This window comes from Dipodomys ordii, unplaced genomic scaffold (genome assembly GCF_000151885.1).
Source record: "Dipodomys ordii isolate 6190 unplaced genomic scaffold, Dord_2.0 Scaffold45, whole genome shotgun sequence".
Taxonomy (NCBI): domain Eukaryota; kingdom Metazoa; phylum Chordata; class Mammalia; order Rodentia; family Heteromyidae; genus Dipodomys; species Dipodomys ordii.
This window is the reverse complement of record NW_012267261.1, coordinates 8,253,018-8,266,828: the sequence shown is the minus strand read 5'-3', so window position 1 is coordinate 8,266,828 and position 13,811 is coordinate 8,253,018. Positions and strand designations below refer to the sequence as shown.

General features: G+C 47.8%; 1 protein-coding gene across 1 annotated transcript; it reads left to right on the top strand.

Annotated features, from left to right (window-relative positions):
* The first annotated feature begins 997 nt into the window (after window positions 1–997).
* On the top strand, window positions 998–13,304 carry Muc20 (mucin 20, cell surface associated). The gene is made up of 4 exons (XM_013019294.1): window positions 998–1,085; window positions 5,459–7,618; window positions 9,803–9,894; window positions 12,966–13,304. Exons 1-4 carry the CDS (start codon window positions 1,010–1,012, stop codon window positions 13,032–13,034), a joined length of 2,397 nt encoding a protein of 798 aa, XP_012874748.1. The 5' UTR covers window positions 998–1,009; the 3' UTR covers window positions 13,035–13,304.
* The last annotated feature ends 507 nt before the right edge of the window (window positions 13,305–13,811 follow it).

Here is a 13,811-nt window from a genome sequence, read left to right as displayed (position 1 = left end):
GCCTTGAGCTGAAGAGCTGAGGGACAGCGCCCAGGCCCAGAGTTCAAGCCCCATGGCCGACAAAAAAAAAAAAAAAAAAGTCCCCTGTGAGCCGGTGGCTCACACCTGTAATCCTAGCTACTCAGGAGGCTAAGATCTGAGGATCATGGTTCAAAGCCAGTCTGGGCAGAAAAGTCCGTGAGACTAGAAAACTGGGTGGCGCTGTGGCTCAAGTGGTAGAGCACTTGTCTTGAGCTGAAGAGTGCAGAGACAGTACCCAAGCCCAGAGTTCAAGCCCCACGACCAACCAAAAAAAAAAGTTGATGTTATCCTATTACTGGAATTTTGCAGGTTGCACCTGCTTGCAGTTTTTGCCTTCGTAAGCCTAGCTTGTGTCCATGTTCAGGGTTACAGCGTTAGCTACTGAGTCTGCACTGTGTCCCTGATTGGCCAGCTTCTGCAACACTTCAATAAACTTCTTCAAACTCTAAGTCCATATTGGTGGACTCATTCTTGGACCCTGTAACAGTACCAACTGTGGAGCAAGAACCTTGTACAGCTTTACTGTATTGTTCTTCACAATAACAGCCTACTGAGGTAGACATTATGTCCACTTTATAGATCAGGAAGTTGAGGTTCAGAAACCTAGAGCTAACAAGGTCTTGGATCAGGAATGAAACCCAAGAAAGTTCATGGAGCCCAAGCCCAGCGGGTCATAGCCTCCCTGCAGCAGGACTACAGGGGTGAATATCAACATGGAAATGATTCTGGCGGTTCAAATCAGCCTTCAGAGGAGAGATCACTGAGCAAGGGGGCACAGGACGGTTGGTTTGTGGACAGCTTTGACCTGCTCTCTCTCACCCTGTACATTTGTGTTCACTTGGCTGCACTCTGGAAACTACCCAGGCAGTCAACACCTGGGCAGATGGCCTGCCCCTCCTCCGTGGGTTGAGGAACCAGGAAAAGGTTGTGGTGAGAGGCAGAGAGCTGGTCTGCTGGGCAGTGAGTGGTGGCCAAGTACACAGCTAGGATGGGCTCTGTCTGGGGCCTGGCTCTGCTCCTTCTTTTCTTCTGCTGGGAGGCTGGAGGCTCACAGAGCTCTGCAGGTAAGAGGCTTTCTCTCTGGGAGAGCTCTGGGTATGAATTCAGCATAAGCAACCCTTCATGGGTGAGGATAGGCTCTTTCATGGATCATAATTAACCCCAGTTTAAATGTGAAGTAGGATTATCATTGGGAATAAGTATACAACTAGCAGTATGTGCCAGTTTCAGCATGCATGACACTGCAGCTCAAATTCTAACAGTCTCTATGACTGTTATCTCTGGCAGTATAAGTGGGGTGAGAAGGCTTAAAGAAGGTGGTAGCTGGTGAGAATTCTGCCTACAGCTGATGAATGCAGCATAACAAGATTCTGAGTCTTCCCAGCTTCTTTGCCTAGCACAGATTTCATTCCAAATATGGCTTTTGTGTGAATTCTTCTATAAACTCTTTGGACTGGGAAGAAAATGAGAGAGACAGGGAGGCTTTAATCTGTCACTAACAACAACTGTGCCAAACTCATTATCATCACACAAATTTTCTTTCTGATAGTGCTGGAGTTTAAATTCTGGGCCTCATGCTTGCTAGGCAGGGCCTCTACCACTTGAGCCATGCCCTCAGCCATTTTGGCTTTAGCTCTTTTTTTCAAATAGGGTCTCATGTTATTATGCCCAGGCCAGCCTCGGTATCAATCCTTCTATTTATACTTCCTGAGTAGCTGGTGGTGACAGGTGTACTTCACCAGGCTCAGCTTGTTAGTTGAGATGGCTCCCTATTTTTTTTTTAACCTAGACTGGCCTTGAGCATCCATCTTTCTAATCTCTGCCACCTGAGTCGATGGAATTACAGGCGTGAGCCACTGTATCTGGCTAAAAAACTATTTTAAAGATTAATTTTAGAGTCATAGTAAAATGGAGCAGAGTGCACAGGGAGTACCCATGTCTCTACCACATACATATTACCTCCTCATTACCCATGCTCACCACCAGAGTGGTACATTGAGTATACCCAATGATCCCAACCCCATAACACATCACCATAGACTCTCCCTTTCAAGCTCTCTTTCTCTCAATTTCTCTCTCAACTATCCCCCATCTCTCTCATTTTTTGCCAGTACCAGGATTTGAACTCAGGGCCTTGTACTCGCTCAAGTTGCCTGCTCAACTGGCTCTCTACTACTTGAGGCATACCTCCAACCTAGCTTTTTGCCTGTTCATTGGAGATGAAGTCTCTAGAATTTTTTTTGCCCTGGCTTTAAATCTTGACTGTTCAAATCTCAGCCTCTTGAGTAGCTAGGATTTCAAGAGTCACTGACATCTAGCTACCATACTTTTTTTTCTTTTTTGCCAGACTTGGGGCATGAACTCAGGGCCTGAGCACTGTCCCTGAGCTTCTTTTGCTCAAGGCTACCACTCTATCACTTGAGCCACAGCTCCACTTCCCGCTTTTTCTGTGTATGTGGTACTGAGGAATGGAATCCAGGGCTTCATGCCATGCTCACAAGCACTCTGCAACGAAGCCACGTTCCCAGCCCCAAATTTTCTTTTTAATCCTCACCACAGCCCTATGCCTCCAGGCATATATACTTACCTATAAGATAGATAAATCTTATTGCCACCTCCACCCCTCTAAAAGTAAAGAGGCTGGAGCTTAGGAGATTAAGTAAGTTGTCCACAGAGCCAGCACTGGCCACGCCGTCTCCTGCATGAACTCACAATGGACTGGGCTCGTGTTGTGTTTTTCATTCCAGCTCATTTAATCCAAATGTCTCCATGAAATAGGTTCTCTGAGCTCCATTTTACAAACAAGAGTATTCAGCTTGCAGCCTGCAGTCCTGGTTAGGTTACCCAGTTGGTATGCAGCAGAGCAAGGAGCAGAGAGGGGACACAGATCCGGCCCCAAAGTCCACAGCCTTCTCTCCAGGCAGCTTGCAGGGTCCCAGCAGGAGCAGCAACGTTCTGGAGCGGAGGGAGAGGTTGTTTGAACTAGGAGCTTGGAGAAACAGCTCAGGTTTAGAAGTGGGAAAGCAGCTCCTGTAAAACTGTGTGTATAATTGTGCTACACCAGACAGGAATGAGGACATGGACCCCTGGCTTACCCCATGGGTGCCTGCAAAGCCCATTGCCTTACTGTAGTTAGTGTGCTAACTTGACTTGAGGAGTCAGTGGGGGAGAAGCTACATAACCTTCCTAGGCTTCGGCATATCAGTGTTCAGTCTCAGTCCGTTCGTCCTTTGGTTCTCAGGGTGTTGGCAGGGTGAGTATTCTAACTGGCCTCTCCACGTGACATGTGGAGGCTGGGAAAGATCAAGAGGGTCCTCTACACGAGTGGACAGCAGACGGGGGACTGCCACCTGGTCTCTTGTCTCCTGCTCATATACTCGGTGAGGTCCACAGAAGAATGACTAGGGCCCTAGGGCCCTGTTCTGACCTCCTGGGTGGAGACCTTAGGCCTCTTTTGGGTCCTTGGGCTATGGAGGTACTAGTGGATGTCAGCAAAGGCCACTTTAAACTCTCAGAATGTCAAAGAAAGAAAGAAAGGAAAGAAAGAAAGGAGAGAGGGAGGAAGGAAGGAAGGAGAGAAAGGGTTCATATTTTGATCCTTTTCCATTTTTATTTTATTTTTTGTTGGCCATGGGGCTTGAACTCTGGGTTGGGTGCTGTCCCTCAGCTCTTCAGCTCAAGGTAAGCGCTCTACTACATGAGCCACAGCACCACTTCCAGTTTTCTGGTGGTTAATTGGAGATAAGAGTTAATTGGAGGGCTAGGAAGGTGGCTCAGTGGTAGAGCGCTTGCCTTGCATGCCTGAGGCCCTGGGTTTGATTCCTCAGCACCACATAAGCAAAAAGAAAAAAAGCCGGAAGTGGCCCCACGACTGGACCAAAAAAAAAAAAGAGTTAATTGGAGATAAGAGTGTCACAGATTTTCCTGCCTGGGCTGGAAAATGAACCATGATCCTCAGATCTTAGCCTCCTGAGTAGCTAGGATTACAGGTGAAAGCCACCCATGCCTGGCCTTTTTCTTATTTTTTTATTTTTTATTTTTTATTTTATGGTCATGAGGCCTGAACTCTGGGCCTGGGTGTTGTCCCTCAGCATTTCAGCTCAAGGTGAGTGCTTGGGCCACAACAACACTTCCAGCTTTTTCTGCTTATGTGGTGCTGAGGAATCGAACCCAGGGCTTCCTGCATGCAAGGCAAGCAATCTACCAGAGCCATCTTCCCAGCCTCAGGGCTTTGAGCTCAAGGCCTTGTCCTTTCACTTGGCTTTTCCATTCAAGGCTGAGTTCTACCACTTGATCCACATCCCCACTTCCTGACCCCCCCTTTTCCTTCTACGAGCATGGCTCCCAGATAAAACACAAGGCATACCCTTCAGTTTCAATTTGGAGTAATAATATTTTTTGTATATGTCTCAAATATTATAGGAGAAACACTCCTACTAAAATCAGTGCTTGATATATGAGATGATTCCGTCTCATTATCAAGTATCATATATCTGAAATACAGATATAAATTTAACTGAGTATGTTGTGTTTTTACTTGCCAGATCTGGCACACCTCAGCACTATGGCTCAAGTGGTAGAGTGCTAGCCTTGAGCTGAAGAGCTGAGGGACAACACCCAGGCCCAGAGTTCAGGCGCCACAACCGGACCCCCCCACCAAAAAAAAACACACAAGACCCTCTCCTAAAAATAGAACCAAAAGGACTGGAGGTGTGGCTCAAGTGGTAAAGCATGAGCAAGCACAAGATCCTGAGTTAAAACCTTAGTACTGCCAAAAAGAAAAAATATAATAGGGACTGGAAATGTGGCTTAGTGGTAGAGTGCTTGCCTAGTATGCATGAAGCCCTGGGTTCAATCCCTCAGTACCACATAAACAGAAAAAGCTGGAAGTGGTGCTGTGACTTGTGAGAGAGTGCTAGCCTTGAGCACAGTCAGGAACAGTGCCCAGGCCCTGAGCTCAAGCTCCAGGACTGGAAAAAAAAAAGAAAAGAAAGAGAAAAAAAGAAAAATATAATAAAGATGAAACTAAAGATCTTCTGAAATTAAAAAAAAATGTTTCCATGGGAAGTGTTTATTATTTGAGGAGAGTTTCTTGAGAGTGACAAGGATCATTTCATGAAGTTCTGAGAGTTCTGCTTTCTGTTCTGCAATTCTTACATCCCTTGGATCTTTCTTTCTTTCTTTCTTCTTTCTTCTTTTCTTTCTTTCTCTTTTTTCTTTTTTTTCTTTCTTTCTGAAATCCTGGAGCTATCTGGTTTTAAGTGGGTTGTCAAAGTTTTAGAAGACCCCAGTCAGGGCAACCCTACCTCCATGGCTAACACCCAGGACTGTATTCTTCCTAACAGTGACCTTTCCCCTCCCTCCTACCCATAATGCTCAGGGCATAAATACAAGGGTCACTCTACTGGCTCATTAAGTTTGTCTTTACCCAACACAGGCCCTAGCACCCGTGGATCAATCCCTTTGGTGACAACAAATAATACAGAAGTGACTGCCATGACTCAAGGTTTCCAGACAAGTTCAGAGAGAGCCCTCCGCACCACTGACCTTCATGAGCTCTTCAGGAGCTATGTTTCTTTGCAAACTCAAACCCTGAGCTCTCCAACCATTTCTAAGACTTTAATCACAACAAATAATAGATCAGGAGCCAAGAGCATGGAGACCAGGACCATTTCCCCCTCAGCAGGGGTCAAAGAGACCCCCACCATTTCACCCCTACAAGAGAACAGGACCCTCTCAAAGATTATGGCTCCTATGACTATGGCTGTGACGACCACTTCTAAGGAGACTCTGGACCCACGTGGCAGCCCCACAGGGCGTGGAACACACCCTGGGACTGGTACAAGCAGAGATCCCATGCAAGCCATCTTTGCTAACCCTTGTAGCTCTGACAGCTCTGAAGAGGCAAACTGGATCAAAGGTGACATCTCAACAAGGGCAGACACACCAACAAAAGCTGAGAGCCTGTCCTCAGAGAGCAGCTCCTCTTCTGACAGCTCAGTGTCTGTCCTCAGCCCTTCACAGGATCTGGCACCTGGGATCTTGACTCAAGCCAAGGCCTTAGCTGCCTACAGGATCACTCACATCGAGTTTAACAATTGTAGCATCACCAAAATAGAGACAGCTGCCATCATCTCTGAGACCTCAGACATAGGCCCCAGGCCCACAGAGGGAGAGATGGCCTTGTCCACAATAGAGTCACCAGCTTTGCCCCTCTCTCCCCAGGCAAAACCATACATCCCCAACACCACAGCCTTTGTCCAGGCCTTGTCATCAGCCAGCGCCTCAGCAGCAGCTGTCCTGGATGCAGCCACGGTCTCTAACCCCAGGGGAACTTGGGTGACAGTCACCAGGAAGCCTTTGGAAGAAACGTCGGCGCTGTCCTTTGAGACATCAAGCCACACTGAGGTCCCAGGAGCACTTCCAGTCTCCAAGGTGGCTGGATCAACAGGGGCCAAGGGGCCTTCCTTTGCTGTTTCCTCAGCTTCAGTCTACAGCTCTTCAGACCAAGCCACTACCAAGGACTCCAGCCCTTCAGAGACGTGGAGTATAGCCAGTGCAGCCAACAAGGCCTTCCCCACCAGGAGAAACCCTCCTTCTTCTGTCCATCCAGCTACAGCCAGCGCCAGCTCTCTTCCTTCTGTCCATCCAGCTACAACTGCCAGCAGCCAAACACCAAGTCTGACATCAGAGGGAGCCTTCCATGAGTCCTTGGTGCCAAGCTGGGATCCTTTCCATGCCCAAACCCCGAGCACTGCCACCACTCCCAAGACCATAATCACAGCAGGCAGTGTATCAGAAGTGGACAGCCGGGAGTCGCACACCACATCCCCCACACCAGGAACCACGGAGACCCCCACCAATTCCCCTGCAGTGGAGACCTTGGGGACTCTGGCTACATCCCCTGAAGCAGAGACCCAAGCCAGCTCCTCCACATCAGAAACCACGGAAACCCCCCACATTTCCCCTGCAGCGGAGACTTTGGGAACCTTGACCATTTCCCCTGACACAGAGCCTTTGAGGACCCAGTCCATTCTCTCTTCTACAACAGAGATCATGGAAACCCCAACCATATCCACAGTAACAGAGCCCACGGAGACCCTAAGCACTTACCCTGTAGTAGAGACCAAGGAGATCGGGACAGTTTCTTCTGCACTAGGACTTGAGGGGACCCTGACCATTGCCCCTGCAGCAGAGACCATGGAGACCCCAACAAGTTTTTCTGCTGCAACGGTGGAGACTCATTTCACAAACACTATATCTCCCATCATTACCCCACCATACCCCAGCAGACCTGGAACATGCTCATTTGTCTCAGACACAACTGCCATCCAGAACTCCAGCCCCTCAGAGTCTTCTTTCACAGACAGTATAACCAATGGGTCCTTTCCCACCGGCAGAAGCCTTCTCCCTTCTATCCATCCTACTACAGCCAGTGGGAGCCCTCTCCCTTCTGACCACCTGATTACAGCCACCAGCAGTCAAGAAACAATCACCACCTTTGTCAAGACCACAGCCTCACCAATGACCCCAATGAGGCCCCTGACATCAACACCTGCCACTTTTTGGTCAAGGCAGACCATAGGAGTTACTGCAGGTAAATGATTCCCCATGTCTGATCTTTGGGTATTTCGCTCTGTTTTAGTCACTCATCAGACATCTGCAGATCCAAGTGAAGAATCAGTGATTTCAGCAAACATGGCCTTCTAGTGTCTGAAAAGTAATCTGTGCCACCCTTACCATAACCCACACGTCACACGTGTCACTTTCATCAAAGCCAGTGGAAGCCTAATAAAACATTGCTCAGGGGCTGGGAAGGTGGCTTAGTGGTAGAGCGCTTGCCTTGCATGCCGGAGGCCCTGCGTTCGATTCCTCAGCACCACATAAGCAAAAAGAAAAAAGCCGGAAGTGGCGGGCTCAAGTGGTAGAGCGCTAGCCTTGAGCTGAAGAGCTGAGGGACAGTGGCCAGGCCCAGAGTTCAGGCCCCACGACCGGACCCCCCCCAAAAAAACAAAAAAACAAAACAAAACAACAAAAAAACCTTGCTCAATGGCATGACCTCCCAAGGTGATTTTTTTTCTTTTCTTTTCTTTCCTCCCTCTCCCCCTCCCCCCACCAGGGATCAAACTTGTGGTTCTTTGCTTTCTCAGCTTGTTTGCTTGACTGGTGCTCTACTACTGGAGCCATACCTCCAGTATGGGCTTTTGCTAGTTATTTAGTCCAGTCTGGCTTTGAACTACACTCCTCTGGATATCAGTTGCAGGAGGAAGGAAAGGAAATGTTTTTATTAATTTCATTGAATTTTAAGTTCATATTTGTGACTTTTCCCCTCTGATTTTATTTGCTTGGCATTTTATTTTATTTTATTTTTTATTGTACTAAGAACACTTACCCTGGAATGTACCCTCCTGGTAGATCCTTTTTGCTAGTATTGGGGCTTGAACTTAGAGCCTGGGCACTATGTCCCTTAGCTTTTTCGTTCAAGGATAATGCTCTACCACTTGAGTCATAGCTTGCTCCACTTCTGGCATTTTTGGTGCTTCATTGGGGCTAAGAGTGTCAGGGACTTTCCTACCAATCTTCAGATTTCAGTCTCCCAAGTAGCTAGGATTCCAAATGTTAGCCGCTGACACCCAGCATCTCTTCCTGGATTTTTAAGCACACATGTATTGTTATCTATAGGCATTATAGATAACTGATCTTACAAAACTAAACATTTACCCTCACTGATGAGAAATTCCCCATTCCTATTTAGGTGGACTACAGGTTGTTTCTGGTATTTTTTTTTTTCCCATGCAGGTACTTGGCTGGGAACCCAAGTCCTATTCTCTTTCTCAACTTTTTCACTTGTGGATGGCTCCTCTGCGACTTGAGCCATGCCTCCATTTCTGGCTTTCTGCAATCAATTTCAGATAAAGCGTCTTGCAGATTTGTTTTCTTGGGCTGGCTTCAAACCTCAAGCCTTAGATCTCAGCCTCCTGAGTAGTATCTGAGTAGTAGTTGTTTTTTTTAACAACCATCACTGCAGTAAATAGTGCTCTTCTCATGTGTGTGTGCTACTTTTTGTAGGGTAAAGTTCTAGAAGTGCAATTATGAGAGCAATTCTCATAGTTTGTAATAGAACAAAGCAACTATAAAGTGGCAGTTAAAGGCTGGCAGATTAGGGCTCAACAAAAGAAGCTTCTGGAAAAGCTGGTAAACTAGGAAGGCTGAATTTTCTCTCTTCACCTACTACCAACATAGAACTTGGGGCATTCCTACAGGGAGCCAACCTCTACCCAACACTCTAGGACCTCCAGATTTTAAGAACATTCTATTCTTTGTTTTTTTTGGGGGGGGTCCGGTCATGGGGCCTGAACTCTGGGCCTGGGCACTGTCCCTCAGCTCTTCAGCTCAAGGCTAGCGCTCTACCACTTGAGACCCAGCACCACTTCCGCCTTTTTTCTTTTTGCTTATGTGGTGCTGAGGAATCAAATCCAGGGCCTCAGGCATGCAAGGCAAGTGCTCTACCACTGAGCCACCTTCCCAGCCCCTTTAAGAACATTCTAGATGCACTTCCATTTTCTATTCCTTACACTTCCTGTCTTTCACTGTGGTTGGGAGGACGCTTTCCAGGGTAATGATCTCTGGAAAGGAATCCTCCGTTCTCCTCCAGGTGAACATAGGTAACATCTGGTGTGAATAGAGGCACGTTTACACATGGGAGTGCACACAGTGTGTGGAGGGGGCCGAGGCTAGAACTGACTCAAACATATTTCCATCCTCTGTTCTCAACTTGCAGGTGGAGATGGAGGTTTCCTCCTTGTGCGACTGGGCGTGGCCTCCCCAGAAGACCTCACTGAGCCCGGCGTGGCAGAGAAGCTGATGGAACAGGTGAGCAGCGGACCCTTTCCAAGCCAGGGAGGACGAGAGTGGGAGGTTCTCGGGATCACGGTCAGCAACAATAATGAACATTCCCCTCCAGTTTTAAGGTCTTAGGAAATACAGGCATTCTAACCCCCAAGGAGAGAGTCAATGATATTGACCAGAAGGTAAGCAAGACTTGGTTGCAAGTGGCAAAAATCAGAGTAGTTGACATGGAAAAGGCAAGGTCTGGCTTTCAGCTTCAGTTATGGTTGGATCCAGCAGCTCATGGGGGTTTTCTCATTCTCTTTCAATTCGGCTCCCTTCATTCTTTATGGTCTTCTCTGTATGTATGGAAGGGTGGCTTTGACAGCCCTAGGTTCCCTGGATACTTTATTCCCTATAGTTATGCATATCATCCAGAGAAGGCCTGCAGCAAGCCACTGAGACTGGCAGCCTGGTCAGCTGGGCTGAGACAGGGAAGATCAGGCTCCAGGTAGAAACAAAACAAAACAAACCCCACAGCTCTGTGCTGTGGCTGGGATATAGTTGAGTAACAATTTTGGGGAAATTCTCAAACTCAGATTGTTGGGCAGTGGTGAAATTCTAGACTCAGGGCATTGGAGATGGTGTGATGGTGATAGAAAGTCAGTCAAGATTAGCTGAGTGCAGATTTCACAGAGTAAGAGATGGAGCTGGGCGCCGGTGGCTCACGCCTATAATTTTAGCTACAAAGGAGGCTGAGATCTGAGGATCACGGTTCAAAGCCAGCCCAGGCAACAAAGTTCGTGAGACGCTTATCTCCAATTAACCACCAGAAAACCACAAGTGGTACTGTGGCTCAAGTGGTAAAGCACTTTGTCTTGAACTGAAGAGATGAGGGACAGGCCCAGAGTTCAAGCCCTATGACTGACCAAAAGAGAGAGAGAGAGAGAAAGAGAGAGAGAGAGAGAAATGGAGTATGAGTGGGTAGAGAGTGCCCAAGCTCTGCCAACTGTGTGCCACTGAGAGCAGACCCAATGCACAGTCTAAAGTAAACTACCCCTTCAGCAATGGCCCCAACAATACTTCAAGTTTACATCTAGCACCTTTCACAGTTAGTGGGGGGCCCAGCCTAGCAGTCCAGATGTGGTTTCCTTTCTAAAGACAGATTGTGCACAAGTACTATCTGGGGGTCTCATGCCAAAGGTTAAAGACTATTTCCAGGCTAGCCAGGTGAGATACTTGCCGTTTGGAAACAGAAGATATTCATTGCAGCCAGGTGCAGTGGCTCACACCTGTAATCCCGCTACTCAAGAGGATTGTGGTTTGAAAGCAGCCTGGGTAAAAAGTTAGCAAACCTATCTCAACAAGTGAGCTAGGCAGTGGTGGCATATGCCTGCAATTCCAGCGATATAGGAGGTAGAGGCAGGGCTGGAGCAAAACTGTACTTGACAACAAGCAAGCAAGCAATCAAACAAACAAATAAACACTACACGTAAAAAGGGCTAGAGTTGTTGGCTAGAGATGTAGAATGCCTGCCTATCAAGCATGGGAACTTGAGTTCAAAACCCCAGGACTGCCCCCAAAAGATATCCATTATAGCCAGGTGCTGGTGGCTCATGCCTATAATCCTAGCTACACAGGAGGCTGAGATATGAGGATTATAGTTCAAAGCCAGCCTGGGCAGGAAAGTCTGTGAGACTCTCAATTTTTTTGGGTCCAGTAGTGGGGCCTAAACTCTGGGCCTGGGCACTGTCCCTCAGCTCTTCAGCTCAAGGCTAGCACTCTACCACTTGAGCCACAGCACCACTTCCGGCTTTTTTCTCTTTGCTTATGTGGTGCTGAGGAATCGAACCCAGGGCCTCAGGCATGCAAGGCAAGCGCTCTACCACTGAGCCACCTTCCCAGCCCTCTGTGAGACTCTTAACTCCAGTTAATCACCAAAAAACCAAAAGTGGGTCTGTGGCTCAAGTGCTAGACCCCTAGCCTTGAGCCGAAGAGCTCAGGGACAGCACCCTGAGTTCAAGCCCCACAACCACCACCACCAACAAAAAGATATCTATTGTAAATAAGACCCCTCATTGTATTACAGGAAAAAGAAAATCACTGGTTGGCATAAGCCAAAGGAGGATCTGTTGCCAGGGTTTCAAGTGTACATAATCAGAGGAAGCTCAGAGACACAGGTGTGAAGCATGCAGGAGGAAGATTGCTGGGACATAGACACTCTCAGATGCTGCCACAGCCATTGGGCATTGTGCCTCGTTAGCCCTGGGTTACCTGCTCCAGAGTCCAAATTCTGACTAGAAATATCCAAGAGGTTGAGCTTAGCTCTGTACTCATGGCTGCCAGAGGATAGAGGAGGGAATGGCTAGGTCCTTGAGTTCTCTTGGTGGCAGAGTGGGCTGCCAAGGCTGGCCCTAAGCAATACACAGAGGTTATATGTGGAACCGCCAAGCAAATGACAAACACCTTCATCCAGGAAAGTCAAAGTGGCAAGCATGAGTCCACGTGAGAGAGAGAAGTCACGAGGGTAGACTAGAGCCCTCACACTGGAAAGGATTTCAGAGACCAGAAAGCAATAATGGAGATCAGGAGCAGTTCTGGCCATTGAGCTACAGGGGCTGGATTATGTGGAGCTGGGCATTGGTTCTTTGGAGGTCCAACCAAGGATGTGGGACTCAGGTCAGACAGTGAGTTTTGGGGCTTGTTAGAACTGAGTGCGAATTCTAGGTCTACCTGTGTGACTGAGTGAGTGAGTCTGCCTCCTCCTCCTCCTCCTCCTCCTCCTCTTCCTCCTCCTGCTTTCTCCTCCTCTTGCTACTTCTTATGTGCCAAACCCTGGGAGTTCAACTCAGGGAGGGCCTGGGCACTGTTCCTGAGTTTCTTTTGTTCAAGACAAAGTGCTCTACCACTTGAGTCACTGTCATTCTTTATAAAATAGTAACACCTGCCTTACAAAGTTGCTTCATAATGTGTGTGAAGCTCCTCATCCATGTTTGTCACTTGGGGGATCGGGAAGTATTGTTGACGATCTCTTCCATTGTCCCTCCCTGTCCTTGGCCTGTGGTGAGCTCAGGGCCAGATAGGTTGTCCATAGCTCTGGTTGCTTCTCCTCACAGCTCCACTGTGAATTGCTAGCCCACAAGCTGCTTGTCCAATTCTCCTTACTGCGTGTCAAGAGGAGCTAAAGAATACCAGCTGCAGCCAAGTACAACCATGGGCCAAAGAGGATCAGTGTTGCCTATGGTCTGGGCTCCTTCCAATAGGCAGAAGCCACATTACTGTACTGAGATTGATCTAGAAGTTCCCATGAAGCTCAGCTGGCCCAAGCCCCTTACTCCAGATGTGGCCACTGATCCCTGGCTCACTTATATCTGATTATATGTGTGTTGGGAGGGGGCTACCCTGTTTCCAGAGGTGTCCTTCACTTCTTCTGGTGTTTGGATGTTTCAGTAAAGAGAGACATGATCACCTACCTGTGTACTTGTGTTATGCACTAAAATTACACTCCGCGCAACCCAGAGGTTTTCCATATGACTGTATACTTTTGACATTTTTAAAGAGAAAAGGGTTATTTCATCTTATAGGAGTTATGAATAACAGATCAGGTAGATCTCTTGCTTTGGGGTGCCACAATCCTCTTTAATGGTATGCCAATCACCTCAAGACTTGCCACTAGGCTCCACCTCCTCAAGGCCCCACCACCTCCCAACAGTCCCACGGGGAGGGCCAAGCTTTTACCACCTGGACCTTTGGGGGACAACCTGCCAGCTTCAGCAAGCTCCTTCGGGGCAGGGACCATATTTGTTTATCTCAGATTTCAAACCTCTCAGAGACCTTGCTATGTGGCAAGGTTGCAGAGAATGTTGAATTGACTTAAACTTCAAATTCTAGATTCAACTAGATTTAAAAGAAACTCTATAACACTGCATTATTTCTTCCATAATCCATACTTACATGCTATT